Source organism: Musa acuminata, chromosome BXJ2-2, assembly GCF_036884655.1.
Source record: "Musa acuminata AAA Group cultivar baxijiao chromosome BXJ2-2, Cavendish_Baxijiao_AAA, whole genome shotgun sequence".
NCBI classification, from domain to species: domain Eukaryota; kingdom Viridiplantae; phylum Streptophyta; class Magnoliopsida; order Zingiberales; family Musaceae; genus Musa; species Musa acuminata.
In genome coordinates, this window is record NC_088339.1 from 31886937 (window position 1) to 31914703 (window position 27767).

Here is a 27767-nt window from a genome sequence, read left to right on the forward strand (position 1 = left end):
GCTGCAGCAAACACAAGTAGTGAACTCATTCATTCATTCCCATGGAAGAGAGCAACAATTCTGTTGATTTTAACCTCTAATTTACATATGAAATAATAACCAAAACACGGCTTTTACGATTCCTTGAGACTTCCATAAAGAGGTAATATTAGTCCATCACACACACACACATATATAGCGAGAGAGAGAGAGAGAGAGAGAGAGAGAGAGAGAGGGAGGGAGGGAGGCTAATTGCATCAGCATAATAATAGGCAATGTATGAATGGGTTGCGGATACCAATTGCGGAGAGAAGGAAGCAAAGTAGGCTCTCTTATAGAGCTCGCCCTTTGACAATGTCGATGCTCATCTCACTGGGGTCGGTTGCTTGCAGCTCCACCTGAATCCCATCGAGCTCCCTCTTGAACCTGTCCTTGGAGCTGGCGTAGAGCATCTTGCTCCTCACCCTCGAGGTATCAGGTGCCCTGCGCACAAGCAATGAGTTATCAGAATGGTGAAGCTCTGCCTCTGGGATGAGCGGAGCGAAGTCTTGTCGATTACCAGGATATGAAGAAGATCTTGCTCTTCTGGCAGTGCTCGTCGGTGACGAAGTCGAAGTCGAAGACGGCATAGCGGCATTCGTCGGCCGGCAAGGAGGCGGTGAAGTCGTCGTAGGTCTCGTCGGGTTGGCCCAGCTTCTCCACCGTCACCTGCTGTATCTTCTCGTCGATCTTGAAGACGATGAACCGGTAGTTCCTCTTCGCCTTCAGGTCCAAGAACTTGAGCTTGCACTCGTCGTGCACCGCCATTCCCGAGACCGCATTCGCCTTTGCAACCCACCCGCCGCACACATTAATCACCGTCGAGGAAGACAAGATGGATCAAGACATATTACACAGCAAACATCTAAAGATCTAAAGAATGTATGTGCATACAACTCAGAGAGACAGAGAGAGAGATAGAGAGAGGGAGGGCTCACCATGGCTTCTCTTGGATGGGGGAGGAGAGGAGAGGAGAGGAGAGAGCTGGCCAGTGGAGATTGAGAAAGGAGGAGGAAGAAAGAAGGTGAAAGGGATTAAAGGGGGAGGAGAGGAAGGCGTGTTGTCCTTGGAATGAGGAGGCGTCGAAGCTTGTGAGGAGGAAAAGGGAGGAAGGAGAGGATTCGACGGAGCTCGAGGGGACGACGACCTCCTCAAAGCACTTGCATGCCGACACGTCCGAGCTAACGCTTAATTTTGGTTTTCTGGCCCTTTGACCCAGCAATTCTAATCCTATCAAGTCTATTTCTGATTCCATCGAAACCACTCCTCATCTCAAGTTTGCCTCATTCAATCCACCACAACATTGGGTAAAGGAGTCAAACATCAACTGAATCCATGCTTTGATTCGGTATTTTATAATTTTAGAATATTATTTATACTTTTTCCATTGCTACTAAATGACTAAAAGAGACTAAACTATTAATACTTTTTATTAACATTCTATATATCTTTAAGACAATCTCCTCGATCAAGACAGCTCAACATAATGTCTAATCGAACATATTGGAAGAATTCCTACTCCAAAAGCATTTCTCATCAGGCAAGAACACGAGTGAGACATATCAACGAGACAACATATTTGAATTAAGTTGCTTGTTAATGCCAAAACCATTGCTCGACTGAGCTGATGATTTCTGTAACGTGATTAATTTGGTTGCATTGAGAGGGATAAGAATACAAAAAGTAGGACGGTTGATGATACATCACACAAGCGTAACCAAAAATTTCCCTCACCTCAAGGTATTCGATATCTATAACCATGGCCTCAATATCATCACACCACCCAAAAAGATGACGGTTCCACGCCGATCCATCAGCATCCGGATTGCATCGCTGTCATCAGGAATCTGCTTCTTTGGTTTTACGTTATCACCACCTCGAAGAAGAATACCATGTCGATCCATTAGCACCCAGATAGAATGACAGTCATCCGAGAAAATTAACAATTTTGGGACCCTGCTTCTTTGGTTTGGCATGTGTGTCCTTTAAAGTCTTGCCCGTCCCTACACCAACACCAGACGCTGAGTTTGTATTGGAGATGCCATCCTTCTTGCCGACTAAGATACTTTCTTCCATAAAATCATCTTCAAGATCATCTCCACCGAAACGAATTTTTTGATGTTCCTTGGGTTTGCCCACTGAAACTAATGAATGAAGAGCACTGTCAGTAAATTCAGATGTAAATAGATGCTAACAGCATCTTCACCAAATTCAGCATGATCACCTTCATTTTGTGAACAATGTTGTACATAGGCTACTATTTCAATTCCTAATAAACTTACCTAGGTTCTAATAAAGACATTTTTATGTGCAGCTATCAAATAGGCCTAACTAGCTGACTTACAGAGCATGATCAAATACACTGGACTTGATCGACAGTAAGAAAATTAGATCTTATGTGTGATTCAATCACGACCGGAGCTCGTCTCGCTGTTGCATGTATGGTTACACCAACAACCTACAAAACAAGATATCTGACCTAGATCATAATATCCTTTGTATCATGTATGCATGAAGCAACTGAGATATTCCCGAAAACTTTGGTTGCTGCACGACCTCGTAAATTATCATCATCTTACCGTTAAGTAGAGGTCAATTGATTTCCTATCAGATAGCCAACCACGACAAATTAGTATCTTGTTTGCACAAACTCCTTATCATAGAGGAATGTCAATTCCTTTACAAATTTCTTCTTTTAGTACCAGATGATGATTAATTTAATATCCTAAATTCCCATACCAACCATAGGGGAGAGTGTTGAAGGTATGGAGATGTCCATCGGACAGCACATAGAAGTGTTCGTCTAAACATCAAAATGTGTACTATGATATTTTCACCAATAGAGCAGCTTGTCGCTAGGTTTCATGTGTATTTTTTATCCCTAAAAGTAATGTCCAAATTCATAATATCAGAAAGCAAACACCAACAACCTTTTGGAGATAAATGCTCTGACGTAACTATAATAAGTTAACAAGGCCTCAACCACGAGAAATTTGCATTAAATTACCAACCTAGAAAATAAAAACAAGAATGGATACATGTGCTGTAAAGTTTGAAAACCTCGTAATTAACACTTGGAAGTTGCAAATATAACAGACTCCTTGAAATATTGTAAAATACTCATTTGACCTTTGAGAATATATGATATCACATTATCATTCATGAAAACCCTAGAAGGAATAATGACCATGTCATGAGGCACATGTATATTATTGAAAACTTGCAGTGACATATATGATACTCCAAAACTATAGGAGACCTAAGAAATTCCTGTTACAAGCAAAAGTGGTAGAGATCTCCCAATAGTAGTATATAGAGAAAGGTATAGAGATTTCATTTCATAGAAGGAACAAGAAAGCATCTAACATTCTGTTATTGTAGGATATTCTAGCATATAGTAACTGAACAACAGGACTTACAAAATTTCTGCTGTCCTGTGGACGTGTCCAAAGATTTATTGCCTTTGTTTGGACAGTGCTTGGCTAAATGGGTTACTTCACCACATATCCTACATGAACCACCCTAATAAAAAGTAAACCAAAGCTTATCAACTTGGAATCTACCATGAATAGTTAAAAATAAAGAAAATACATTGTATTACATGAAACAACAAGAAGAAGCATCAAAAGATAACCAAAAGAGTAAATGTGCATAAATCTCTAAAAAGAAGAAGCAACAATTATGTTAAAAGGACATACAGAGCTTCTACCCTGCTTAAACATATATAACCTCTTATATCTAACATAAATCACTAAATTTGTTGAATTTCAGCAGCAGATAATGAAATCAAGAATTTCAACAACCAAAGCGTTCAAACAAAACCAAATTGTGCACATTTTCTGCAAAGAAAAGCAAATAGCCAAACAATGAACCAGAAAATGTATTTTTTCTCAAAACACATTAAAATGCATGTGGAATATAACTTTAAGGAAAGCCTTTCGAGTGACAACACTTCAGACATGATAAGCCGAGCTTGTTAAAACCACCTAAATTTAACAATATCAAGTTTTAACAACCAATGCTTTAACATACTGTCACGAACGGTCGTCGCGCACTCGCAACAACTTCGTTCAACAAACCATTTGTCGCTTTTGCATGCTTGAAGAGAGACATGGCAGCCTGTTTTACCTTGGTTTTGTGTGTTTTTGCTTGTAAAAATACATGTTCGAACAGGTTGCAGCACACAGTACGACCACTCACTGTGCCGGGTCAAAAAGCCCCAAAATGGCTCTGTTTTCGCGTGTCATGGACTGTTTTTTGCAGCCCGCTGACCGCGCGAAATGTCAGCCATCTCAGCACCCTGGAACCCCCCGGTTGGCACAGGGCTGGATGGGGCTTCGATATATTATCGGGCGTTGAAAAATCTTCACAAGTTCGCACGTTGACTTTACGGGAACTTGCCTTCGCACCCGGCACCCGGTGAGCAGTTGTTTGTGGACTTGCAACTATTCGTTCTACCTTCTAAAATCCTTGGTTTCCTCATTTCTCTATTTTCTCCTGTGCACACAAGGTTCTTGCTGAATTGCTTGTAAAACTTCCCTCTTTGCGAGATGTCGGGACTTGTCCGTCGCTCGTTTTCAATCTAAACAACTTTTTATTTTATAGGTCCTTCGGGACCTATACGAGGTTGCAACTCGGCTGAACCTTTGCGGACGCATATGTTGCAAGGACGCCTCAAGACTTAGGCAATCCCAGCTAAGTCCAAGAAGTTGGCGCAAGAGTGCGTCGCGACTTAGGCAACTCAAGCTAAGTTCGCGTCTTGGCCGCAAGGGTGCCTCACGACTTAGGCAATTCTAGCCAAGTCTGTGACAATACATTCTTTCTTGAACTGAAATGTGATTCCATCCACAGGCTTTGACTTCCATCGAACTAAGGAATCTTCTATACACGGTTGACAAAATTTGTTCTCTTTTATGAACATTAAAATGAACAAAGACAAATTGAGTTGCTAAAGGTAAGCAAACATCTGTGATGATACCACACATGTAAAAGATATAGTGGTACATGACTCACTATATTCATGTAAATAAGAAGGGTCTAAATTATAATTAAACACAAAATTTGGGCAACAAAGATTATCAAAAGAGGGAGCACATAACAAGAAATGACTTGTATGATTTTGGGAAACATGGAAATTGGTACTCTAGAGGAGCCAACAAAAGTGAACCAGAAGTTGTGAAGAATCATGACCAAGATCACCGGTTTCCTGTATCCAAATGCATTCCAACAGAATGGGAAGAATAAACTTGAACAATATGGCAATGTGACAAAAGATTTTGCTAGAATATCACAGAGAAATTAAAAATAAAAACAAGAGCCAAAACAAGAATCCACCAAACAGAAACTTGGTAGTTAAGAAACACTTACACTCATAAACATACTGAATAAGATGAATGAAACAATTGAATGACTATGAGAACAGAATATTTTGAATAACAAATTTTGTACTTTCTTAAGATATTCTGTTACTGTCATCAGCAAATGTCACAGAAAATTATACACAACAGCATCAATGTCAATGTGAATTTTGCTGTAAGAATAAGGGGATAACTTGATGAAAATCAATAAGTAAAAGTTGGTTTCCATGGTATAACAGTGCAGAGAGAACGCTTAAGAGAAAATTATGTTCATGATTTTTTGGTGCAACAAAGGACATCAAAATTTTTTTGAGGAAAGAGTGCTCATGATGACATGATCTTCTTTGTAAATGGTCACCAATGCTCGAACCTCTGACAAAAATAAAATATGGATTCTGCTGCCAAATTGACTTGAGTCACAATGACCCTACTGTGTTAAAAGATTTAATTTCTCACTCAGCTAGTTAGGTCACTCTTTCATTACATGTGAAAGGTCCATCCATCCTGAATCACATAACACGATACCAGCTTAAGGTCCAGTTTTCAAAAAAGAATGTCCATGCTCTCATAAGCCTCTAAGAATCTATAAAATCCATGTATACAATTACTAACACCCCAAGATAGAAAAAACAGTAAGCGATAAGACATGAAAATACATTACATTGCTCAAAATCACAGTTTGGTGAATCATCATCACACAATTTCAAAGGCATGCTAGCATATCTGAATGTAATTATTTTAAAAGAAAGCCAATTTTTTTAATAATATCCACATAGGAAATAATTACTGCAACAATATGAAAAGATACTTAGATCTGATTTCTGTTCAGTTCAGTCAGGCAAAAAATATGAAGATTTAAGTCATCAAGGTCATTTCCGTGATAGATTTTCAGTACTTGAAAGTTGAAAGCTCAAAGCCACAAATCACAGCCAAGATAGTTAATTCTTTTAGTTAAGAAACTGATACGTTATCCTGTGTTTGCAAGACTTGTAAAGCAAAACAAATCATGCTCCACCACAATATGACCAGACTTGTGATAATCAATGGTCCAAATGTCATTATCTGATAGCATGTGACACAATAATGGTAAAAAAGTATTTATTTTTCCCTTCCATAAAAGAGTAAACATACCTTTGGATAGACTCCATGTGTGCTATTTGGACAATTCTTACTTAAGTGTCCAAGTTCTTTACAGATAAAGCAGCTTGCAAATTTAGTTCCCCCTGCATTTTCAAGAATTCCAAAGAAGGAACACTAAATGAAAACTGGAAATTTAATGTAATATAACCATGGACAAATTCCTATGACATTCAAGTCTTTCCATATTTTTAACTAAATAAATAAAGAGAACATAGATGATTTTCAGGGTTGTATATAACAGCCAACATAAAATTCTGTCAAAACAAATATAAACATAGATCTTGCTCAATACATGTCACAGCTAGTTCAGCACCTAATAAAACCAATGCAGCCAAATGCTTTGATAACAAAGTGGGTTAATAACTAATAAGCCAATTGAAAGTGGTCTGTCGCATTGACATCCATACATGGTGATAATTAAGCAATGATTTCATATTTTTCTATATTGTGCACAGTTACCTTTAATATCATAGGCTTGGACTAAATCAGGAAACAGGAATAATTTTAATTAAGGGATTATAATTCCTTAATACAACAATTAAAAACAAGGTTATCACAATTTGATTACAAGAAATAATGTGGATAGCAGAGAGGTCACATGAAAATTAAACATACTAAATACAAACTTTGGTCTGCAGAGAAAAAAACAAAGATATAGGAACAGCATTAAATATCATCGTCGATAAATATTATAAATATATATAGAAATAAAAAAAAATTTGGTGTCAAATTATTATTAAAATCTCTCGGGAAAAGTAGAAACTCAACATGTTATCACCAAAAGCTACTCCAATAGAATATGATGACCAGATCAGATATGAATATTGGTATGATTTGAATAGTGTGATACGGAAAGTTAAATGGACACATAAATAATGACTAATCAAGGAGGCAATCTTAAGGAGTGGATAAAAGTTACGACAGTCGATCACACAAGTTAGGGAAGATCAATGTGCATTGTCTTAAGCATGCACCTTGAATGGTTCTTTCCATAGCTTGAATGCTAGTAACTTAAGTTGCACAGGAGCAATCTTATCATTGTGCCGTGCCTCACTCTCTAGATGGAAATTATGATGTTAAAATAATAAACATATATGTAGCAAAAAGAACATGTCATAAAGTTTAGACAAGATGTAAAAACAATGAGATACTAATGTTTAATTTAACAAGAAAAAAGGAATAAAAATGTTGTCATTAGTTCCAAAAAAATTAAGAAAGAATAAAAATCTAGGTAAAAAACGAAGAGTTCTTACAAAACATAGTAAGATTAAAGAAATACAAAGAAGTAAATTTTACAATTACTTGACATTTTGTAGATAGCTTAGTAAATAAAAAAGCAAAAAAACATGGACAAGGGAAATAAAGGACAGAAAAATAAAAATAGTTCATTTGCAGGACCTTATGGTAAATATTTAAGCTTAAAGGGCTTGCAAAATTAAAGGGTAACTCAGCTGATTAGTTACTTTTACAAAAAATTGAAGACTAAGAAAACATCTAGATTAGAAAAAAGAATTGATACCAATTTCACACCAACAGAGGAGCTACGGGAAGTGGGTTAGACATATTCAAAGGCGACCTATGAAGGCCCCAGTAGAATGAGGTAAGCTAACTGAGAGGAAAGTCCCCAAACTAATTTGACATCCTAGCCAAAGAAGAGAAAAGAACTATATTCAAGGAATATGGACCACAAAGCCTCATTTGTTGGTCCAACTGCGGTTTGTTCAATACTGCTAGGATAAATGAAAAAGATCACAGCATATTTCACTCAAAATAACAACAAATTTTTGCTTGTAATCCAATGAGCAATGACATAAATCCAGCATTACATTCGTAATCGTCGACTAAAATAAAAGTGTTGTCCAACCATAAGGACTACTCATTATATTCCTGGAACACCTGAAATGATAAACCAAAGAAGTTTTTGCTTGTAATCTGAAATGAATGATTATCACTTTCTCTAGAAGATTTCAAGTTTGACTGCACAGCCACTATAGTAAATCACATAAACTTTATGCATATTGGATTAAGTTAAAGCATGAACAATGTTCTATAGTTCCTTTGTGGCATGTTAAAGTATACACATGGAATGTGCAAAGAAACAGTCAGTGGATTACCATCTTTAAGTGGTAGTGAACACCTAGAAAGTGAATGCCCGACTTCTCCACAATTGTAGCACAACTTCTTCTTATTGGTGTCATCACTTTTCTCTGGACAATTCTTCAGACTATGACCATGCTGCCGGCAAAGCAAGCAAATCTGAAGAACAACTGGAATTTATAATTTCTGACAGGCTAGAAGCCAGAAAAGGTACAGAACCACAATAGATCTTATTCGAAAATGCATATGAGAAGTATTTCTCAAATCAAGCCACCAAATATGATAAAACCATAGAAGCCACTATTACTCAGATACACTGGCCAGTGAATTATCAAAATTATTAATGATTCAAATTCTTAGAAAGGCAGTATGGTTTTCATGATTTGCTAACATGAAATTTATGCAGAACCCACAAAACACAAGTTCTAAAAACAACAAGTTGGGTTAACCTGTTCAACACTTTTTCCAAAAGCTAGTCACATAGTAAGAATATACACCACCGATCTCGGCTCCAGCATCAAAAAACACCAGAGAAGTCAAAGCTAATCCAGTTCACCATAAATTAAAGGATATGCGGACAAACATATGATTGAAAACATTGTCTGCATATGACATGTATGGACATGGATATAAACCAGCCAACTAAAGTAAGTGTGCCCTTATACCAAATAATTTGTGGTTGTATCTATATGACTGATTTGGTATCCCTATGCTACTTGCATCTGTTTTCGTACTTAATAATGAAACCTGAATAAGGGTAGACATTTTGATGAATTCTGGGACTTTTTAACCACCCGTGCCTTTGATTATTAGTAACTGGAGAGTTGGTACATAATGTCACTGCCATCAACTTTCAGACATTTTGCCGAATTACGATTTTGTATTTATGAGTGCCAACCACAAGCAAAGATATGTACTACTACAGAACTTTTTTTTTTTTTTTCAACTGTAACCTAATAACTCCCTATCAAAAACAGAAGACAAACAGCACAAAAGACCAAAACCCCAAAACTGAACCTCAATTCCAACGATAGCATCAGAACAAGAACTATTGGATTAAAACAAAAGAAATCATCATACGATCAATTACAGGTCATATCTCCAATTCCATGTTCCAAAATCTACGAACAAGAATACGACGTACCACGAGAAAAACGCTATCCCAAAGTCACCGCGATGAAAATAACGAAAGACACAAAAGGGAGGGAGAATAATCAAGAAGCAAAACAGGACCTTTTTCTTCTCCCACATGGCTTTCTCGGGGCAGAGCTTGGCGATGTGATCGGTGGCCTTGCAGATAAAGCAGCTCTCGCCAGGGCGCATCCCGGGTACCCTGAGTGGGTGCTTCCTCGTAGCGGCGCCCCCGGTCTTCTTCCCCTTCTTGAAGGCTGCCTCCCCCTTCTTCTTCTTCTCCTTCTTCTTCTTCGAGGTCGAGGTAGACGAGTGTTCCGGCTTCGGATCGGAGAAGAGTTGGGGATTCGCGTCGTTGAACCGCTTCTTGGCCTCCTTTTGCCTCTTGCTCACCATCTTCCCCCTTCTCTCTCTCTCTCTCTCCCTGGTTTGGAGTATGTCGGCGAGACGTCGCTGAGCAAAGCGGGGGGGTTTAGTTAGGGTCTTAATGGACTGACCTTTACGAGTCACCCGACCCGTATGGGAAACTATCGGATACGGTTCGAGTCCTAACCCGACCCGGTAACCAGCTTCGGCTATAGCCGCAATTGGCCGGAAGGCGTTGACCATCTAAAGATCGTTGACTTTTGATTTGGACTTGACCACCAATTAATTAGATCCCAAATCACACCATCCCCTAATCTGCTGCCTCCCTGATTCAAAAAAACACCTTATGAATCTTTAATCGGGAAAAATAATACGAAGAAGATAAAGAGATCTGAGATTAAATATGCTTATCAATGATTCTAATAAGAAAATTGAGATCACTTGGGCCTTTTATCATTTTTAGTGAGGGAATTTTGTAATCTACAATGTTGGATTGTGTATGCTACTGTAGTGGCTTTGGAGATGCATGGAAGAAGAGCTTGTATAAGCCCCCAACCTTCGCTCATCGTCCTCGTCTATGTTCGATCATCTTTACCTTTAGTCATGTCTACAAGCATCTCTAGTCATGTCCTCAAGTGTATTTACCTTACATCAGTGCCCTTGCCTCTTTTTCTCTCTTCCTCTATCATCATTGTTATATTCACCCATATACTCTCGTTGTCCTCACCAGTAACTCCATAGTAGAAGGCTTTCTCATTCTCTCGTAGTCACTTATGTTAAAATGATGAGGATGACAAGACAAAAATAACTAACGAATGAAGTAGTGGAACAAAGGCGACGATCAACCCAAGTAAGAGACAAAATTATCTTTTAGGAAAAAAAATTCTATAGAAATTTTATAAAAAAAAGGGGCTCAACGGTAAACTTCTCAAGTGGCTTTTTTTTTTGATATATATATATATATATATATATATATATATATATATATATATATATATATATATATATATATTTCATGTGCGGCAGCAGCCGAGCTGTCCAAATCCCCGCTACTTTTGTACTGCATACGAAGAAGAACACGCAGTCGCTCGCACAACCACACGCGTAAAACCTCTGCAATCTGAATCGACGATGCTGGTGTAGTAGTATTCTCTTTGATCCTTAGAGTACTTCGCCGTCATATAATTTCGCATCCTTCCAATCTGCTACCAATGACATCTCCACTGATACATTGCCAGAATCTTGCCAAATTTCCACAAGAAACTGCAGAATAAATCCGTCTACCCTTGCTTTTTTATGATGCTTGCTTGAGACAATCTGTTCTACACAACGCTGTTACATGTCTCGAGGTACATAGGCCTTCTCCTCTCCGACTTGGTCCTGGTCTTGGATTTCTGTTCTATACAAAAAGGTCAAGTCTTTAGTGAATGTCTCCGTGGAACTAGGGGACAAGATGGAAGTTTTTCCCCCATTCTTGTTGCACGGTGCTTCATTTCGTTTCTTTGAGTTGAACATTGTGCCCTGTTTCTGTTTGATCAAATGACTCTTTCAGCAACATACATTGCTTTACTAGTTTCCGTGGGTTTTCTTTTGGTGTAGGCCGAAGATTTAATCATATCTGCAACTTTAATTGCTGGGTCACGGTTGAAGCAAGCTCACCTCTGTGGTCGTTCAGGTAGCTCTACTGAGATTTGTTGTGAGCTAGAGACTTTACCTTTTTCTCCTGAAATGTAGCTTCTGAATGTGGAGGACATTGCCTTCTTTACCAATGCCTAATCTACAGGATTTGCTCAATTGTGCAGACTCTGTTGTTCATGCTAATTTAGTATACACGTTTTGTTTGCAGTTGTTGGTGTCCCTAGTTGTTTCTGAAGTTGTCAAACCTGTCCAGAGATTAATCTGATTTGATTCAGCTATCCATTACTCATCAAGATGGCTTCTGCTTAAGGTCCTAATAATGGCATGTTCTCATGGATGTGCAAAAAATGATAAATCTTCAAGCAGATATCGGTGGGCTCCTCTGGATGTTCAATCTCATGTGCCAAATAAAATTTCTCATCAGAAAGATGCCTCCAGAGCTCGTGCAAAGGGCAATGCCCAATCTGAGACCAAATCTCCCATCCAACAAGTACGTACATCTGAGTTCATATCAGCTGTTGCTGGAATCTGGGATTACGTTGCAGATCCAGCAGTTTTCTACAGTGATGAAAGCTTGAAATATCATAACATTCATCAGAAAGATAATATCATATGCTACGTGGACAGGCAAAGAAATCATAAACCAGCAACTGCAAAAAGTGAAAGCTTTTGTTATGGACCCAAATCTTTAAGCTCTTCATCATCTGCAGTAAGATCAAATTTTGAGGAATTAAAATGGATTAAGAAACAGTTACTGCTTCCTGCATGTAATAGATATGTAGGTCATTCTTTCATTTCGAAACATGTCTGGTTAAGTGGTTTTCATCCACATGTAGGAAATGATAAGATGTCACGGAGCATGACTCCTACTGTTAAAACCAAATTATATGAAAGGATAAATGAGAACTCCGCTTTGGAGGATCTGAAAGATGTTACAGGCCACAGTTCTATTGGAAAAGGCAAGAAAACTCCAGTTCAAAGATCCGCCAGTCAGGATAAAGGAAATTATGTTATTTCCGAATGTAATGATACTTCTTCTGATCATTCATTGAACACAGTCGAGAAAGATCTGCACATTAAAGGTTCTCATTGTTCAACATATTCACTTATGCCAATGACAATTAGAAAAGAAGCGGTTGTTGGATTGAGAAACTATGATTCTAACCTTCATTTGGGCTACAACTTTGATTTCCTAACTTCGACTGATCGCACATGTGGACAATGTCAACAAGCTATCAGAGTTGTCTCTTCTTCACTTACTGAGGTTTCAGATGTCCTTTCTAACCCCAGTGATCATAACATTCACAGGAATGATAAAAGCTTTCCTCGGGAACTTTTATGTGAACAACAGTATACACTGAACGATTCGATCACAGTACAAGATAAACTCAAAAAGGTATTTTCCAAGAACAGACATGCAATTGCAGGAGCATTGGCTGGAATCATGGTTAGCCTTTGTCTTCATCCTGTTGACACAGTTAAAACTATCATTCAGGCTGATGGCATGGTTCAAAAGTCGGCCTATTGTACACTCAAAAGAATCATATCAGAAAAAGGTAATGTTAATAGCCAAAATTTTGGTCATTCTGTGCAATTGGGCTCAAAATATCAAATATCTAACATTTGTTGTATCCTCTGCATGTTTTACGTTCTATGGGTTTGAGGATTGTAGATAGAATCTTCCTGAAACTGCTTGTAGACTTTCCCTACAGGTTTATCAGGGCTATACCGTGGGATAGCTGCCAATATTGCTTCCTCGGCCCCAATTTCTGCCATTTATACCTTCACATATGAATCAGTTAAGGGAACTCTTCTGCCTATTCTGCCAAAGGTGACCCTTATTTTTCTTTTGCTAACTGTTATATTTTCTTAATTTTTACACATAATGGTTATTTCTTTTTATACTCTAACTGCTTATCCATATCCAGGAGTACCATTCTTTTGCTCACTGCATTGCAGGTGGCTGCTCGAGTATAGCTACTTCTTTTGTCTTTACTCCCAGTGAACGTATAAAGCAACAGATGCAAGTGGGTTCACAGTATCAAAATTGCTGGTAATTTGTTTAGCCATATCCTACTGTTTTAAGTTGGGTAATGAAGAATTACCTTTACATGTTATCTTGACTCTTGGATTCTGTGTTTTAAAAGAGGTGTTATGAAGAATTAGTTTCCTTTATCTCTAGCCTCATTCTTTTCTAGCATGACAAAGATTACTAATGAAGCATTTACTTTTGAAGGTTAACCTGATTCAACATCTAAGGGTGCAAGTTTGTCATTTGGCTGCTATTAAAGCAAGAATGCCATTCATGTTACTCAATAAAAAAGGTACATAGACTTTTTAAAGATTAAGGGCAAAAGAAAAAAAGAAAAAAATAATGGTCATTCGGATTATACATATGGTTCCAAACCTTATAGATTATATAGATTTAAGTAAATTAACCTTCATTGAATCTTCTAAGACACTGCTAAAATGGAACCAATTAATATGATGTTCATCAAGAATATCCAACTAGATCTGCTCATTTGTTTACTGAGACCCATTTCGTAGTTGGGTTCCCTTGTTTTTTCTTCATGCTAAAATTTTAAAGCTGAAACAATTCTAGATGATTAGGTTCCAGGCTTATTATGCTGGTATAATAAATTTTAGATCTGTAATACTCAAGCCTGCCATGAATTACTAAATGATATGTCCTGAAGGATGTGAAATATGGCCCTATATATCTTAGAACACACAACATAATGTATTAGTTGCACAGAGTTACAGAAAGGTTATTGTTTTGACTATCTACTTCTGAATCATATTTTGGATCCTTCTTCTTTTGTTACTTGTAAATCTTGTGTTCGAAACTTGGAAATTCCATATAGAAACAACTGAAACATAATTTCTTTTTGATCAAAAATGGGTTATTGAGTTTGATAGGGGATGACAAGATAACATTCCAAAGATATTACGTCAGAATAAAAATTTGATCTCTGCCAGCAAATAAATCACAATTTTTCTTACAATTTGATCATTCCAGGAATTTATCTTCCATTAGTTGACCTTGTTAAAGCAAACGATGGTGTTTTAGCTTCAGAATTTTTATGTCCACAGAACCAAAGAGTCTGATATGTCTTATAGATTCATAATTCTAAGATTTTCTCTTTATCAAACTTCAACTAGAGATTGTTTTCACAGGAATGCCTTTGTTGGCTGCCTTGAGAAGGGTGGACTGCCTTCATTATATGCCGGGTGGAGGGCAGTTCTTTGTAGAAACATTCCACACTCCATTATCAAGGTGTGTTCTCCCATTCAGTTATCCTTGCAATTCAACTAGAAGCATTAAAAAAGTTGATTGTTTTTTCTACTCAAATAACAAGTTCAGGCCTTAAAATTGCAGTTTTACACCTACGAAAGTTTGAAGCAGCTCTCTTCAAAGCCTGAAGGAGGTCTTAGCACATTGCAAACTGTTAGTTATATCACATTCCTTTTTCTAGCATTATACAATTACTTATGTAACTTACCTGTGGAACTAATAATAAGAGGCTTTACGAGTTTCAAACTTAATTTTATATTTCCCTAAAAACCTTCTGGAAGGCTTGTGTTATTTATTTGATCGAACTCCAATGGAATTTATAACTTCTAAGCTGTCAGCATTGTCTAAAGTTAATTGATCTGAAGGGGTTTGAAAGAATGTTCAAACAAAGAGGGGAACTTGATTTTTAGGGTTTCTTACATGCTCCTAACCGACCAAAGAGAGCACTCTTATAAAAGCAACAAAAACATATTGCATAAATTTCAAATGATGAACACAACATTAAATATAACAAGTTTAGCTTAATTACTAACGAGGGCTACCTATGGATGCCCTCGTTGCTCCAATACTAAGAAATTTAAAAACAGAAAGCATGAGTATCAATTTAGAATATAGGGAAAAAAAGGTTATGTGACTCGTTGCACGTTTACTAAATATAGATTGAGATTTTGACTAAGGATCTCAAACACATAATTGGATTCATGCTTCTTACATGAAAGGCGTGACGACCCAAACTAACCTATAGCAAGGTTTGTAATATTACCTGGTACTGTACAATACAGGTGGGTATTTCCCCGACTTACAACCTACCTGTATGTGGATCGGTATCAATTGGATAGTATATCTGGTGCAGGACTTGTACCATCTCGTACAAGGCCTATATTGAGTTGTAGCTTCTTCTTCTTTTTTTTCTCATTTTTTAGGTTTTCTTTTTCGAAAACTTGGTACACTGCCGCTCACTAACACTCGACACTCGGTCTAATGGTAAAAATCGGTATGATGTCGATTTGAGCCCTGATTGGTACATTATCAGGACACAAAATTGTGAACCTTGGCCTACGAAACTACAAGCCTGAGCAATTAACCATAAGCATAGATGAATTTGCAGTTCTACTTATTTTTTTTATCAATACCATTGCATCTACAGGTTTCGGCCAGGTAATAAAACATGATCTTGATTTATATTTTTGACACTCTCGTGTGTGGATGATAAAGGCTCAACCCAACACAATGGAATATTAGTCAAGGATATATTTTTATAAACGTAACCTGGTGAAGATTTGAAATTAGGATCTTTTGCTTCAACACCATCTTTAATTTTTTTACTACCCATTGCATTTGAAAGCTTAAGCCAGTATGAGACTCAATCTTAATTTATAATTTTTTATACTTTTAACACTACTGTTAGTCTGTTCTTTTGACCAGGCTCCGTATCTAGAGCTCAACTTCAATTTAAGTAGCACCTCTTTCATGCAACTCTCTACTGTGTATTCAAGTATTCTTGTAATTCGATGATTTGAGGAGTCTATCTGACTGCTGGAACTTTGTCATCTTTACAGCTATTATGTGGGGGTCTTGCTGGATCTACTGCTGCTCTTTTTACGACACCCTTCGATGTGGTGAAGACAAAATTGCAGACGCAAGTGAGTTCTCCATGATAATTGATGTCGACCTTAGTCAAAAGATCATTTGCATGTATGATATGCTGAACTTGGAGAAATCTGCATGACGATTTTTGCACTTCTGATGCCTTTTCTTCATTCAGGCTCCTGGAACTCTTCGGAAATATAATGGCGTTGGTCATGCGCTTCAAGAAATAGCTAGACAAGAAGGCTTGCAAGGCCTTTACAGGTAGAACGATGTGTGTTAATTCCCTAGTTCATGCTTGCTTGGTGCATGGAATTTTCTCCAAGTATATAGTACAAGTCATCCTCGCATGTGGACCCTATTTTCTTGTCTGCTGCAAATGGCACGGTAGTGTTGGTGGTCTAGATATGTTTGACTGACATATTGGTTCTTCATTTATATCTGATCAAGTTTTTCTTCTCATTTTTTTAGGGGCTTGACTCCAAGATTAGCTATGTATGTCTCCCAAGGAGCTATATTCTTCGCATCATACGAGTTCCTCAAGGCAGTTTTTGCTTTGGAAGCTCCTCGATTACCTGCTCAGGTCATTCACGACAAACAAAGAGCCAACAATTCCACATAATTGATGAACAGACTGCAGATTTGAATCGGAATTCTTTGGCCTTGGCTAGTTAAAGATCCTCCATCGATGGACTTGTTTTTGGGGAATTAAATCAGAGGCAGTCCTGATTGATCACCATCGAGCATGATGATGGTGATGGTGTGGAAGACAGGTCGCCAGGCCTCGTATCTGAAACCCGATGGTTTTAACAGCTTCATGCACTGGAATTGGTTTGCCTATGAAATAAAATCAGAGGGAAACCTCGATCGATTCTTTTGCTCTTAATAAGTACGAGCGGCTGTTGAACTTGTTCTTGGTCATCACCACAATTCCTTCGTTGCCAGTTTTCGCAAAGATAAATGTTCTTTATTATTATTATTTGCTTTCGCTAGATCTCATTGTTTCCATCCATGCCTGCTTGCTAGATCCAAGCGATGCAGCAACATTTTCATTAGAGCATCACTTCGTGTTGCCCGTATCTACTCGTTACGAGTGTTGTTCCAGAGGCAATATGATATGTTCCATGTACACAGCTCCCTTTGGTTCCTCCTCCGTTGCTCTACCCATTTGTTTATCCTTCAAAGAACTGTGCTTCCTATCCAGACCTGAATGGTAACTATAACAGTTTAGAATGTTTATATGAAAGACGAGTGATGAAAACATATTTTGATTTCAGGATCCTACACAGATCTGATAAAAATAATCTGATATACCAGACGATACCATCTGATATAATCTAAAGAAAATAACAAAGGCAGCTGTGATGCTCATAAGTGCTCGAAAGTACATACACGCCGAGTCTTTCACATGCCTGGGAAACTACAAATTGGACTAGAACAAAACAAAATTACCATAGAAGAAATAATAATATCCAACAACATAGCAAATTATACAAGATTGGAACAGGGTGGCTTTCCCGTATATAACTCGTGGAACAAATTATATCACCTAAAGGTTTGAACATTTACCAGGGATGGTCACTCATCCCCTCGAAGGCACCTCGGTGGATCATGGCCCCTGCAGCAGCACTTCAACCGGACTCCAGCTGTGGTCGGTTTAGAGTCTTGGCAAAATGGAGTAATCCACAAGAGCTTAAATAAAACTGAGCTGCAGCAAGTTAGGCAGATCAGACTGATGGCATCAGCTATCATCTAAAAATGTTATACACCCATTAAAAAGAAAAAGGCGAAGCAAAATTTGAAACTAGGTCAATTCAAAGAAGGGTCCAAAGGGGCAACAAAAGCCATTTCCGTCATCTGGTAGAGGGCAAAGGCTCATACAATTGCAAGAAGCTCTCACATAAGCAGTCACATCCATCAACTAGGCCACCTGCTTGCTTCCCCATGAGATGGTTTTGGCAAGCAGTGCAAGTACCGGCCAAGTTGGTCCTTCAACTCTTCTGGAAAAGGAGATACCCTTGCATAGAATTTATGCAGAACAACTATCTCCTGTCCAATCCTGCAATAGATGAGAAAAAAGCATCCGCTTGTCAAAGAAGCTGACATTTATATCCAGAAAAGGTGGAAAACAAAAAACTTTCCTGCCAAAGAGAACTTTTAGGCACAACACTTGAAAGGAAATACCGATGCAAGTACCTTTTTCATAACACAAGTTCTTAGAAGCTCATATACACAAGAATTAATGATACTCAAATGTATCAATTTAAAAAGGATGAACCCAATGCATGAGGCTTTCATCGATATAGGTTTTAAGTGACGATCAATGCACCCGTCCTAGTTGGATTTGTGAACTACTTTCAAGTGCATTTCCCATCATCAAAATCCAACCAATTTCTCTTCTCATGTATTGATAAATGTCTTACATTGGGTTACCACAGATCTCAAATGCTTAAGCTGCCAAGAAAGAGCCCAATTGATCTCTCTCACATGCAAGTTAGATTAGAATTGACACATAAAATTAAACCCAACTAAATGCTGCAAGCCAATTAAAGGGAAGGACATTGTTGAAATATTAATTGAACATCTAGTTAAATAAAGAGGGACAGATACAGATCAAAATTCACAACTTACTAGGTATCATGAAAATGATTTTATATTAAATTACCACAAACCCCAAAAGTTTAAGCTGTTAAGAAAGATATGGACCTATAAAACTTGGAAAATTATTTGGATGGGGCATAAATGGTTGCTCAATAACTTTCACTGTCTGTCTACACAACTTCTTGCAGAACCATCTTTACAAATTCAACTAAATATCTTCACTGTGTTTTTTGTAACTCAACTTTTTGTGTGCTGTTAAGGGTGAGTCCTGCGTCCACAGTGACATTGCTCTTTAGAGACCTAGGAATCAGTGGTTCAAATCATGGAACCCTAGGTTCTGCATAGTGCAAGTTTCATGCACTTTTAAACTCCTGTTCAATGATTTATTTTCTTCTATTTTCTGGGCAAACATGGTGAGAAGCTCAAGTTCTACCCATGCCTCAAATGATTGGCTAATTACAAATTACCCCAAGTAATTAGATCTCCTTAGCATCCTAGTCCATAGACTTAAAAAATTTACATTGGAATCCCTATAATTATGAAAGTAAACATCTAGGACCATTTACCCTAACGCCGTCAGTTTTACCAACGGAAACACAAAAACAATAGGTAAAAGGGTCATTTCAACGTTCTAGTTGGTGGTGGCGGATGGTGATGCCGCTGAGGACAGCGAGTGGCTATTGTGGATGAGGAGAGCGGCCTTTTTGTCGCTCGGTAACTGCGTCGACGTCAACACAGATGCAGAGCGACCCTCACCTCTCATTGTCGCTTTTCTCATCCACAGCAGCCACCGGTGGCCCCCAGCGACGTCGTTATCCGCTACCACCGACATCGTTCGCCATCACCATATAGAACGTTGAAATTATCTTTTTGCCCATTATTTTTTGTGTTTTCATCAATAAAATCGATAACGTTTGGATAAATGGATATAGATATTTCACTTTCATAACTATAAGGATTTCAATGTAAATTTTTTAAGTCTAGGGATCAGGATGCTAAGGAGGTCTAACTGCAGGGGTAATTTGCAATTAGCCCCTCAAATGATAACCCAGAACATAAACCAAAGCTTGTAAGGTTGGGACTAGGGTCAAATAAGAGGTCCCGGATTTGGGTACACTAGATAGAATCAGGGAATTGGGATCAGCCAAAAACATGATTTGAAAATAAAAAAAAAAGGATAAAAGGAAAAATATGCATCCACTAATATGTTGAATTTTCAATTGTCTTTGGGAAAGAATGAAAAAGTAAACATTTTCATTTTAAGATTTTATTTTTTATTTTGAAATGCAAGAGCTTAAATGTCACTAGACTGAGAGAGACGAGCTAGATGGTCCCTGCTGGTCGCTGAGCACGAAAGCATGATGGAGAGGAACCTTAACTTCAGGCTTTTCTCCCTTTTTCCCTTTCCATTAAGTCTCTAAGTTATAAGGTAATATAAAAGCAGACTTTTCTGAAGAAATAAAAAGAATACAAAGATAAAAGAGAGCAAAATCAAAAGTAGAAAAACTGAAAAATCATAGTTACGATAGCATGGCAGGTATGTCTGCCCTGCTACAACATAAGACAAACGAAGAAAAACAATCCCCTAATTACACATAACATGAAGCACAAAGAATTTAACAAGACCTGTGAACTTCTTAAGTGAACCGTTAGAGTTCATCAATTTTGGAACGAGCCTTCTATCTTGTCCAAAAGACAAAATTTCTTGCATTCTTTCGGGCCAATCAGAATTTAGTCTCCTGGCAAAATCTTCCACTTCTCTGCATAAAACAAAATGGATAATAAGCTTTACACATCCTAAATGCACAAGCAACAATTGCTGAGACCTGTAAGTACCATATAACTTATTAAAAAATACATCACCAAATAAATTAAGGATATGATTATTATACTTAAGCATCAAAAATTTTTAAAGAGATCACATCAGGTAAGATGCCAAAAAAAAAACACGGCAGACATCAGCAGAGAGTAACCTTTTGAGGAAAAATAAAAAAAATTTGAAAGCATAGGATAGTCATACAGCAGACTTTTCCCACAAGAAAATATCATATTATTGAGTTTAATAAAATATGTCATTCTAAAGATGAGTCATAATTTGTGGAATTTTAACTTTACAGGTGTCATACAGCAGACTTTTCTCTCAGCCTTAAGACTTTTCTCTCAGCCCTAACTTTACAGGTTAAGGCTGAGAGAAAGGTGGAATTTTACATGTTTCATAATTTGTATTATGTAGGGATCATCTCAGTCTGATACATCCAATCTAGGTTGGGAACTATAAAGTTAGCTCAGCTTGTACATTGAATTACAACAAAAAAGAGATAAAAGGCGGCTGATAAAGACATCCCAAAAGCTTCTTTTTTTTATTAGGTAATAGATGAGATAGAGAGAGACAGAGCATCACCACCTCAAATGTGCTTATGAAACCTCCTGGAAACCAAGTTTCAGGGACACGGATGCCAAAATCTCACTTGCAACCTAGTTTTATAAAACAAAAATATTACTCCCAAGCTAGAAATGGAATTGTTATCCAAGAATGTATATATAAAGATTGCCTATTTGGTCAAAACAACCAATGGAACAGAACCTAGGGCTTCAACTTTAGTATTTTTCAAATCTCCAAGTGACCAGAACTACAATGACAAGGAACCACTTTACCAGGCTGGGTTCCTGTCGACTCTTTCTGGGATAACCTAAGTTTGTAAAACCTAGAAAACCAGCTAAAATGGTCTTGATACATGAAGATGGATTTTAATACCAAGACAAGGTCAAGTAAACACTTGAAAATTTTTTAGACCCACATCCTAATGACAATCTTTATAAATATTCAAAAAAATTTATCCACTTCTCAATGACCTTTTCAAGAAAATAACTAGCAATATGTTAAAACATTAACAATTTTGCAAGGGAAAAAGGAAAATATCTAAGGCACTCTCTTCTCAGCATTATAAATAATACCATTTTAATAAGAATAAGTATCTGACCATAAAAAGGCACAGATATAAATAAGCTTATACAAGGCAGTTTAGAATTAAATATCAAATTCATACTAAAAAATCACCAACATAACACAACAAAAAATATGGATCAATCAAATTATCTTCAGAAGTAAATCAAGAAACAAAATGTATAAATCAGTTTAACATAAACTAGTTTTCATAAACATAGCCTGTTAAATAAAATAAGAAATGAAACATCAGCAATCATGCAAAAGGACAAACGGCACTAGCCTATCAAGTTCTTCCTTCACTGCAGGATCTAACTCATCATCAATATCACCATCTTCAAATTCACCATTTGATGCAAAAGCATCTTCATCGTTCTCCTGTGCTTCTGAACTTTGACTTGGACTCGGAGAAAATGTAGCTTCCTTCTATAGTCCAAACATCAAAAAGAATAATAGATTAAAACTACTAAATGATAATTGTAAATCTCATCATCTAAAGAACGCAAAGAAAACCAGTAACCTTCTTGTGCACTTTGGCAGGGTCATTTCTGGAAATATCTTTTGGAAGATCTTTCTTCTTCCTGTTCTTTTTCTTATTCTTAATAGCTTTAACTCCTTTAGAGTCTGCCAAAAATGAAAAGGTTATAAGACAGCATTTTTAACACTTGATCTGAAGAAGTCATCAACATCACACTTCAAATGTTAACCTCAAACATGTTTTGCACAAGCAGAATGAAGTCAATTTCAGTAATTATTGAGACTTCAGGGGAAAAAGAAGCCACATAACAAAGCATTTCAAAGAATTAGATTTAACAAGGTGCAGTTACCATTCCTCCGACCTAAACCATTATGTGCTAGCAAGCAAACAACCAGCTTATGTACGAAAAAAAAAGATTAGATAAAAAGGTTTCCACCAGAGCTCACAATAAAAACCAATAACCAAGCCCTTCTTATTAAAATGAATAGGTTATGAGATGACGATAACTAGAATCCCAAGGAATATTTATGTTTAAACATTACTGAACTCTGAGTAAGCACATCATCACCATCATAAGAAACTTTATAGAACAGAAATCAAAACAAAAAAGGCATCAAGAAAGAGGACTTTGCTAAAAGAACATGCATCTGACTTGATCAACCTAACATTCCCCAAAAGTTGGTGACTAAACCCCCAACCAAGACAACTTTAAGAAAGAGGATTTGCTAAAAGCCCCTGAACATGCATCTAAATGACCAGTATGAAACATGAATAATAAAATCGAGAACAGATGTGGTTTTCGACTTTGTTTCAATCAAAGGTTCCATGATAAAAATCTTAGATACCATAACAGGAGACAGATAAGCCATTTAAAAAACCAAAAAATAGTAAGAGACAAGTCAGAAAATTTATAAAGTGAAACTGAAGCAGATACGGTTATAATTCGAAAGCACAAGCGAGTCATAAATTGTGGCACTAGAAACAAAAATATAATGAAACTAGAGATCAGTCTCTGGAAACACCTTCATCTCCATTTATAAAAGATAAGATTTCAAAATATAATGAAACTAGAGATCAGTCTCTGGAAACACCTTCATCTCCATTTATAAAAGATAAGATTTCATCAACTGAACGCTCATCTTTCTTCTCTTCCTTTACTTCAGTGTTCTGAAATAAGTTTAGGTACCCTTTAGGAATAAATTTTAAAGTGTAAAAAAAAGCCATATAACAATTCACACAGAAGTTTTGACAGCAAAATATCTAAAACACATCTCCAGTGAGAAGAGCAGACATTTCTGAATTAAAAGAATAATCAAATCCAGGTGCTAAACTACCTTTAATTTCTGCCGCTCTTTTAATTCTTTTCGTTTTTTAGCATACAATCGATTGAGCAACCGAATTCGTGGATCATCATTCACATTTTTCAATGGCTCCAGCTTCTCTTCCTGATATAGGAACCCCATACACAGAGTAAGTGCAAGAAGAAATAAGAACATGTAATTAAAAGAGAAAAAAATAACCTCAGTAAGATCATCTGGCAAATGAAATGTCTCCCGAATCTCTTCTGGTGTCTTCCCTTCTATCATTCGAGCAAGTGCTCGACTGGTAAGATCGACCAATGGCTTTAGTTGGAGGCTGTCTGCTGCAGAAGTCAACTCACACAGTCGTTTTGTGTCCATCCTGATGAATTTCTCATCAAAGGATTTCCGTTCCTAGACATCATGGAGCAACAGTTAGAAAGCTATATGACACCTAATTATCCCCAACGCCTACCCAACCCAACCTAATCTCTGGATTTGTTCCTGCTTAGATTACATGTGTCCTATTTGATGTAAGGGTATACTCGAAAAGGAAAATCTTAGTCCTCGTGTCCAATTATGTCAGACTTCTAGCAGCCCAGAGATGATATCTGAATTTAGGGCCAATTATCACTTTTGTGGTTTAACAGGGATATGTATGTAAAATCAAAGATTTGAGAAGTATAGCCATTATTAAATGCCTTTTTGTGGGAAATGTATTTAGTAACACTGAAAGGAAAATTTGGTGTAGCCAGTAAAAAAAGAAATAATATGACAAAAACCTTATTTGAGCGGCCTGGAACTTGATGAAATCGGCAATAATCAAATATCAAGCTGAGAATTGCCGGGTTGACACGTTCAGGTAAAGATATAGCATAGTTCTTAGAAGATCCCATCCCTGTCTGGAGGATCTCTCGGTATATCATAGGACAAAACATTGCAACCTCCTCTTCAACTTGTTGAATTGACCCATCAGCACATTGGAGCCAGATAAATGACTTCATGACCTGTTATTACAAAAATAGTTAATCTTGTTATTGTTTGTCTTCACATTAATTAGCTTGATGAACAAACTAATATTTAAATAATTACTTCATAGGAACTGTCAGATGTCACTAACATGATATAGAATGTGACTAAAACTGGACATAGACAAAAAAGAATACAAGGAAATCGATGGAGCAAAAAATTCAGAGTGCCAAAAATTGATTCCAAGGAACACAATAAAAGCTGTTGATTCAGTGACCATGGAGCACCAGTGAAAACTTCTGAAGAACAGGGACACCCAAAAAATAGTTATGACAATAAGACAAATGAAATATATTCTTTTACTAGAAAAATTCATGACAATGTCAAATATACCTCTGGCTTTATTATAGCCTTTTCGCTCTCTGACATCGATGGAAACCTCTTTGCAAACTAGAAGAGAGAAAAAATGAATGACAACAAAGTCACAAAACTGATCCACCAAGTTCAGAACTCCAATATTGGGCATTAATGAATGATCTACCCCAGCAACAAGACCTTTGATAATAGAGTAGATAGTAATTGTTTACAAAAATAACCCCACACAACACAATATATAACTTCAAGGACATATAACTCTGCATAACTTGCACAGATATACTCTTTAAGCATCAAAACGGTGACTAATAGGAAAAAACCATGCTGATTAAATAGATTCTTCAATCACTTGCTTGGCCTATCAAGAGAAAAGAAATAACAGTTAGAAAGATGGATAAGGTCTGCCAGAAAGTAATAATAAAAATGGACACAAAGTACATATGAAACATTAAAAAACTTGCCAATCATCCACAGCAAAGTTCTCTCTATTCTAAATTCAGTTCCTTATTTAACACCCTTAGTTTTAATAGAGAGAAATTCATTGAAATCCATGAATCACACCTTGTGTACACCACAAATATCGTATTTATAATGCAGTAGAATCATACAAGGTCCATCATCAAAGAGTTAGCAGCACAAAGCAGGACACCATTCTCTTAGACTCTACAAGAACCACAGGAGCCCAACAGTGACAACTAATGTGGCACTATGCTGTAGAATAAGTCCACAACTCTCACTTTCAAGGTTTTCAGGTGAGAACAATGATGTTATGATGACCAGATGAATGTACAAATTTACAATGGACACCATTAGACATGCCAACGTTTACCAACTTCAACACCAAGTTTGACATTGCCTGAACAAGCTTTTAGTGCAGGAAACAAAAGATAGCAGCAAAGCAAATTTACTTTCCCAACCAACATGTTAGTAACAATGAGTATTTGAAGTGACATCATGCTTACCTTGGAAAAGCAACAAAAAGAAAAATCATTGCTATAAAATTATACCCATTCACAATTAATCAAAATCTACACTAATCCCATTAGTTGCAACCACCCACATGCTAAACCACAAGTTAGCCAACAGATCCACACTTCATTAGACAAAGGCAACATCTTCCAGAAAAGGTGGAACATGTAAGAACAGGTGGAAGGTCGAAGAAAAGGTGGAAACGTCATCCTGTTTCCATTTACAAATGTAAGAACAAAACATGATCCAGAAAAATACTGGCAAAGACAACACAATTCAGTAATCAATCACCAAACAACATTGAAAGATCCACCTTTACCGCAAAGCCCTCATCTCAAAACCGCACAGATTCCCCCAAGACGCAAAGATTTAAACTACCTACGGTCTAGAAAAAAAGAAACCAAGGCGAAACCCAACAAATATTCCACATAAAAACGAATGGAGGACCAAAGAACCGCCCAACTCATAGTCCCATTTTCCCGATTACAAGATAAAACACAACAAGATCCCACTACCTGACACCAGAACGTCTTCCAAGACCGCGCCCAAGAGCGAGCGAGTGGCGGGCTAGGGTTCACCGCGGCCGACTGCGAGAGAGGAACTTGATCCGAGAACGAAATGGACCGAGTGTCATGAATATTTGATCTCAAATTTAGGACTGGGGAAGACGAATTCTAGGGTTTTGGAAGAAATTGGCCTCTTCAATTATCGGATATCTTGTTCTCCCCCTCGTTTCCCGATTTGGGGGCGGGCGAACCAGACGAGCTCTATCCTATGAATCTTACGCGCACGCAGCGCCAAAATGGGGTTGCCCCACTCCATATAACTCCCTGCCACGACCATGGGCGTGGCTCAACCTGATCGGTCTGCAGCTAGTGTGCCCAATTAGATCGGGTCAATTGGGTTCGATCCGACCCATCAAAATATTAGAATTGGATCCGTCGTATGCGACTCGTTCGTCAAAAGAGGTTTGATACCATGGGCCGGATCGAAATAATTGACCCGAATTATGGACCCAATTAGATCTGGTCGATTGGGTCAATGAAGGATTAGAATTGGCTCCGCATTCGACTCGCACCTCAGATAAGGTTCAATTGCAAACGTAACACGTCGATGTTTCCTAGAAATTTGTGACTCAACAGCATGAAAATTAATATCATTTCAAACATATGGAGACTGAGACCAACAATTTCGATCAGACATGTATGCCAATGGAAACATTGACCATTTAATGGAATTAGAAAATAAACATTGATTTCCAACGTTTATGGAATGACAACTGGGTTGATGCATTAATGAAATGAATAAAAAGAAGATTCTTACCTTCTCCACATTTCTTTGATCTAAAAGTCGAGCATGGATTACTTGTAGTCGTATGCGACCAAAATTGAATTTTATGTTTATTCACCTAAATTTAATTTTAATTTACTTACATACATTTTCTATTAACTATTATTTGAAGTAGTTAATTTGAGTTTTTTCATATATATATATATATATATAT

The 27767-nt window shown here is 37.3% G+C and overlaps 3 protein-coding genes across 9 annotated transcripts; 1 reads left to right on the plus strand and 2 right to left on the minus strand.

The window, feature by feature from the left end:
* Window positions 1-2: 2 nt before the first annotated feature.
* Window positions 3-10203, minus strand: LOC135584228 (actin-depolymerizing factor 1-like). Of its 4 annotated transcripts, none has more exons than XM_065096879.1 (6): window positions 9846-10203; window positions 8630-8771; window positions 6507-6598; window positions 3421-3540; window positions 539-804; window positions 3-462 (listed from the first exon to the last, which is right to left on the minus strand). In XM_065096879.1, exons 1-6 carry the CDS (start codon window positions 10137-10139, stop codon window positions 312-314), a joined length of 1065 nt encoding a protein of 354 aa, XP_064952951.1. In that variant the 5' UTR covers window positions 10140-10203; the 3' UTR covers window positions 3-311. The 4 variants fall into 4 exon arrangements, with proteins under 4 accessions (XP_064952951.1, XP_064952950.1, XP_018675399.1 ...); XM_065096877.1 differs by having other exon boundaries at window positions 323-462; window positions 3438-3540; XM_065096878.1 differs by lacking the exons at window positions 6507-6598; window positions 8630-8771; window positions 9846-10203 and having other exon boundaries at window positions 3438-3542.
* A 941-nt stretch (window positions 10204-11144) lies between these two features.
* Window positions 11145-17668, plus strand: LOC135606088 (calcium-binding mitochondrial carrier SAL1-like). Of its 2 annotated transcripts, XM_065096881.1 has the most exons (11): window positions 11145-11458; window positions 11709-11784; window positions 11956-13143; window positions 13243-13303; window positions 13460-13578; window positions 13676-13800; window positions 14925-15024; window positions 15127-15195; window positions 16602-16685; window positions 16808-16893; window positions 17101-17668. In XM_065096881.1, exons 3-11 carry the CDS (start codon window positions 12067-12069, stop codon window positions 17249-17251), a joined length of 1872 nt encoding a protein of 623 aa, XP_064952953.1. In that variant the 5' UTR covers window positions 11145-11458; window positions 11709-11784; window positions 11956-12066; the 3' UTR covers window positions 17252-17668. The 2 variants fall into 2 exon arrangements, with proteins under 2 accessions (XP_064952953.1, XP_064952952.1); XM_065096880.1 differs by having other exon boundaries at window positions 11956-13303; window positions 17101-17667.
* Window positions 17669-18062: 394 nt separating this feature from the next.
* Window positions 18063-27064, minus strand: LOC135606090 (SKP1-like protein 21). Of its 3 annotated transcripts, XR_010484676.1 has the most exons (11): window positions 26779-27064; window positions 25313-25652; window positions 24733-24957; window positions 24173-24364; window positions 23987-24097; window positions 23744-23819; window positions 22695-22798; window positions 22458-22600; window positions 20857-20990; window positions 18511-18688; window positions 18063-18337 (listed from the first exon to the last, which is right to left on the minus strand). XR_010484676.1 is itself a non-coding variant. In XM_065096883.1 (10 exons), the coding sequence occupies exons 2-10, from the start codon at window positions 25346-25348 to the stop codon at window positions 18672-18674; spliced, it is 1038 nt and encodes a 345-aa protein (XP_064952955.1). In that variant the 5' UTR covers window positions 25349-25652; window positions 26779-27064; the 3' UTR covers window positions 18063-18671. The 3 variants fall into 3 exon arrangements, 2 of the variants coding, with proteins under 2 accessions (XP_064952955.1, XP_064952956.1); XM_065096883.1 differs by having other exon boundaries at window positions 18063-18688; XM_065096884.1 differs by lacking the exon at window positions 25313-25652 and having other exon boundaries at window positions 18063-18688.
* Between the last annotated feature and the right edge of the window lie 703 nt (window positions 27065-27767).

Bases quoted from the DNA above. Each gene is read 5' to 3' on its own strand.
- LOC135584228 (XM_065096879.1), bottom strand. From the start codon at position 10,139: ATGGTGAGCAAGAGGCAAAAGGAGGCCAAGAAGCGGTTCAACGACGCG. The intron at 6,599-8,629 runs GTAATCCACTGA...TTGAAAATGCAG, and splicing joins TTCACTACCACTTAAAGATG to GGGGAACTAAATTTGCAAGC. The intron at 805-3,420 runs GTTACTATATGC...TGGGTTGCAAAG, and splicing joins TTTGTAAGTCCTGTTGTTCA to GCGAATGCGGTCTCGGGAAT.
- LOC135606088 (XM_065096880.1), top strand. From the start codon at position 12,067: ATGGCATGTTCTCATGGATGTGCAAAAAATGATAAATCTTCAAGCAGA. The intron at 13,304-13,459 runs GTAATGTTAATA...CTTTCCCTACAG, and splicing joins AAGAATCATATCAGAAAAAG to GTTTATCAGGGCTATACCGT. The intron at 15,025-15,126 runs GTGTGTTCTCCC...TTAAAATTGCAG, and splicing joins TTCCACACTCCATTATCAAG to TTTTACACCTACGAAAGTTT.
- LOC135606090 (XM_065096883.1), bottom strand. From the start codon at position 25,348: ATGTCAGAGAGCGAAAAGGCTATAATAAAGCCAGAG. The intron at 24,958-25,312 runs GTATATTTGACA...TTGTAATAACAG, and splicing joins AGGCTATAATAAAGCCAGAG to GTCATGAAGTCATTTATCTG. The intron at 24,365-24,732 runs GTTTTTGTCATA...CATGATGTCTAG, and splicing joins TTCCAGGCCGCTCAAATAAG to GAACGGAAATCCTTTGATGA.